The 3,204-nt window shown below is 42.5% G+C and overlaps 1 protein-coding gene across 1 annotated transcript; it reads right to left on the reverse strand.

Moving 5' to 3' along the window:
* Positions 1-52: 52 nt before the first annotated feature.
* LOC107758740 (ATP-sensitive inward rectifier potassium channel 11-like) lies at positions 53-1,432 on the reverse strand. The gene has a single exon (XM_016576540.1). It carries the CDS (start codon positions 1,242-1,244, stop codon positions 105-107), a length of 1,140 nt encoding a protein of 379 aa, XP_016432026.1. The 5' UTR covers positions 1,245-1,432; the 3' UTR covers positions 53-104.
* Positions 1,433-3,204: the final 1,772 nt, after the last annotated feature.

The following is a 3,204-nucleotide window of genomic DNA, read 5'->3' on the forward strand; positions in this document are numbered from 1 at the left end:
TGTGTGTGTGTGTGTGTGTGTGTATATATATATATATATATATTATAGGTTACTTAATATTATATACTCTTTCGTTGGGTCTCAGGAGGATAATGAGAGTACATTCACAGTTCTTTGGTGTTTTGATGTCTGATTCTCCTCCGCACTGACGCGCCGCTGGACTCCTTTAGTCTGAAGCTCTCCATCCCTCCCGCCTCATCCAGAGCGCGCGCGCTGCAGCTCGGCGTCGCCACTTTAACGGTGTTTCCAAACTTAGAATAGTCCACGGCGTACATCCCATCCTCCTCAGACACCGTAGACATGAACCTCTGGCCCCACAGGATCTCCTCGGACAGGTAAGAGGTCCGCGCTTGGGTGGTGATGCCGGTGGTCTCCACCACCCCCTCCAGAACGACGATCACCTCGATGTCCTCGTGCTGCAGATCCGCCGCTGATAAGTCATACAGAGGGCTGTTTTTATCAATAACGTGACTGATGATGAGGGGAGACACCAGGAAGATGCTGTTGGTGCCCACCGGGTTGTCCATCTGGATGTCTATCTGGTCCAAAGGCACGATCTCGCCTTCCTTGGTGACGGTTTTGCGCACCACCTGCACGTGCACGGTGGCACTGATGATCATGCTTTTCCTCAAGTCCCCGAGGCGAAACATAAAGCACAGTTTGTTGTTTCTGACGGTAATAACCGCGTGTTTGCTGAAGATGAGCGTCTCCGCTCGCCGGTTCGCTTGCGCCGTTTTCATGAAGATGCATCCCAGCATGATGGCATTGATCACCAGACCTACGATGTTTTGGAGGATCAGTATCACGATGGCCGACACGCACTCCTCCGTGATCATCCGCCCGCCAAAGCCGATGGTCACCTGGACTTCGATGGAGAACAGAAAGGCGGAGGAGAACGAGTGGATGTCCGTTACGCACGGCACAAAGTCGTCCCCTTTCGCGTCCAGATCTCCGTGCGCGAACGCGATGAGCCACCAGATCATCCCGAACAAGAGCCAACTGCACAGGAACGACATGGTGAAGATCAAGAGCGTGTGAAGCCATTTTAGGTCCACTAGAGTAGTGAAGACGTCCTGGAGAAAGCGTCCTTGTTCGCGGATGTTCGTGTGCGCGACGTTGCACGTTCCGCTCTTGGCGACGAATCGCGCTTTCCGCTGTTTAGTCTTGAATTTTGGCTGCAACACATCCTCCGCCAAGCGGGTCAGCAGATAATCCTCGGGAATGAGTCCTTTTCTGGACAACATAGCTGGTCCATGCTATAATTTCGCGTCTGCGTTATTAAGTCGTAACGTGGCTCGTGTTTTTTTCGCACGAACTCTGCGCACTTGCTCGCAAGAGGTGAGGAGGTCCCGTGGGAAGACGCCGCTTTTAGTGCTCCTGCTGCCGCTGCCTGTCAATTGCAACCGGATATTTTCTCACACATCCTCTCAGATGTGACTTCGGGCCGGACAGAAAGACTCGTTCTGCACAGGGCATGCGTGCTAAACGCGAACTTTAGCACAGATAGAAACCGCTCTGCGTTAACAATTAAACGACACGCTAGACTTAACTATACACTACTGTAGTCATAGTCAGTGTTGGGAGTAACGCATTACAAAAGTAATAATATTACAGTAGTATATTACTTTTTGCTGTAACGCAGTAATATAACGCATTACTAATCAAATTTGGGTAATATTATTACTCGTTACAATCTCAGTAACGCAAGTTACAACAACATATTTTAACTCAAAATTAAGTGGTGAATTTACCAACACCGCAAAACAGCACCAGAGAAAAAAATCCCGCGGGTAAAATAGTTTGTCTATTTCCTGATGCTGGAATTAAATGGTTGAGATGACTGCAGAGACGGATTCTACATTTGTGAGACGGACACACTCCTGTTATTTTCAGTTCATCGGAGAAAAGCATAAGAATGCATAGTCAGGTGCAATATGTGCGACACCAAACTCTCAACATGGAGAAATAGCACGAGTAAAACCTGGAAACACCTAGACTGGTGCCACTAACACTAAGCTATCGGAGAGAGAGCTGCGGGGTCGGAGAAGAGAAAAAGACGGCGGACGAGCGCAGACAAGCAACAAAAATTAAGTTTAACTAAAAATAACAATCTGCGAGATATGCTGCTGAGTTTGGTTCATAGGCTATTTGTGTGGCGCGGCGCTCTACGAAAGTCCACGGAAAGGAAACCGAGATGACAGAAATAAAGTAAACACATTGCAGTTTCAAATGATCTGTATGACCAAAAATAACAGAGTATTTTTTTGTTGTTTGTTTCCGCTGTTCGATCGCGCCGGCGCCTCACGCACACACATACAGCATTGCAAACGTTGCAGCCTGTTCATTATCAGAATAAAATACAGTCAACCAAACATAGATACACTGGTTAATTTAAATAGTGCGTAGCCTACTGCCTAGTACAATCCGTGTCGATCAGCCTGAGCTCGGGCCAAACACACATTTGCTCATGTGACGAGGATGTTTTTTAAGTGCGTTAAGTAAGCTTGGATTACATAAAGCATTCAAATACATCGCAAATATGGACACATTTAATGGATTAATGCCGAATGAGAGAGGTAGGCTGCGCGAGAACGCCGTTTGCTTTCAGTTTCGCATTGAATTAGCCTAATTCATTTTGGCTTGTTTAGCAACTTATATTTTTCATTCTTGTTTTCTTCTGAAACCAGTAATATATAATGTATTACATTTTGGAAGTAACTTGCCCAACACTGGTCATAGTGAGGACTCCAGTTCTAAAGAGACAAATATACTATAGGCTATAACAATGCTGTACTGTAGAATTATCTCATATTAAGAGCATTGCCTACTAATATAATTTATTTTTTTAAATAATTTCTAACTTTTTATCCTAACCCTTTAAAAAACAGCATTATTATATAATATAATATAATATGATATAATATAATATATTTTTTATTATTATAACTTTATAACCCAGTCTATTAAAAAAGAGAATTATATAATTATGCATTATTTCAATTTATTATATGTTTACATAATTTTTAGCTTTTTAAAATAGACTTATTTAAAAAGCTTATATTATATTATATTATAATGTTTTGTTCATTTCCAACTTTTTTACCTATTAAAAAGAGCATTATGTTTATATTATATTCAATTTTTAAATAATTTGTAGCTTTTTAACAAACTTATTTGAAAAAAACATATATTTATTATATTATA

Source organism: Sinocyclocheilus rhinocerous, unplaced genomic scaffold (assembly GCF_001515625.1).
Source record: "Sinocyclocheilus rhinocerous isolate Xijiao unplaced genomic scaffold, SAMN03320098_v1.1 scaffold954, whole genome shotgun sequence".
In the NCBI taxonomy this organism is placed as follows: domain Eukaryota; kingdom Metazoa; phylum Chordata; class Actinopteri; order Cypriniformes; family Cyprinidae; genus Sinocyclocheilus; species Sinocyclocheilus rhinocerous.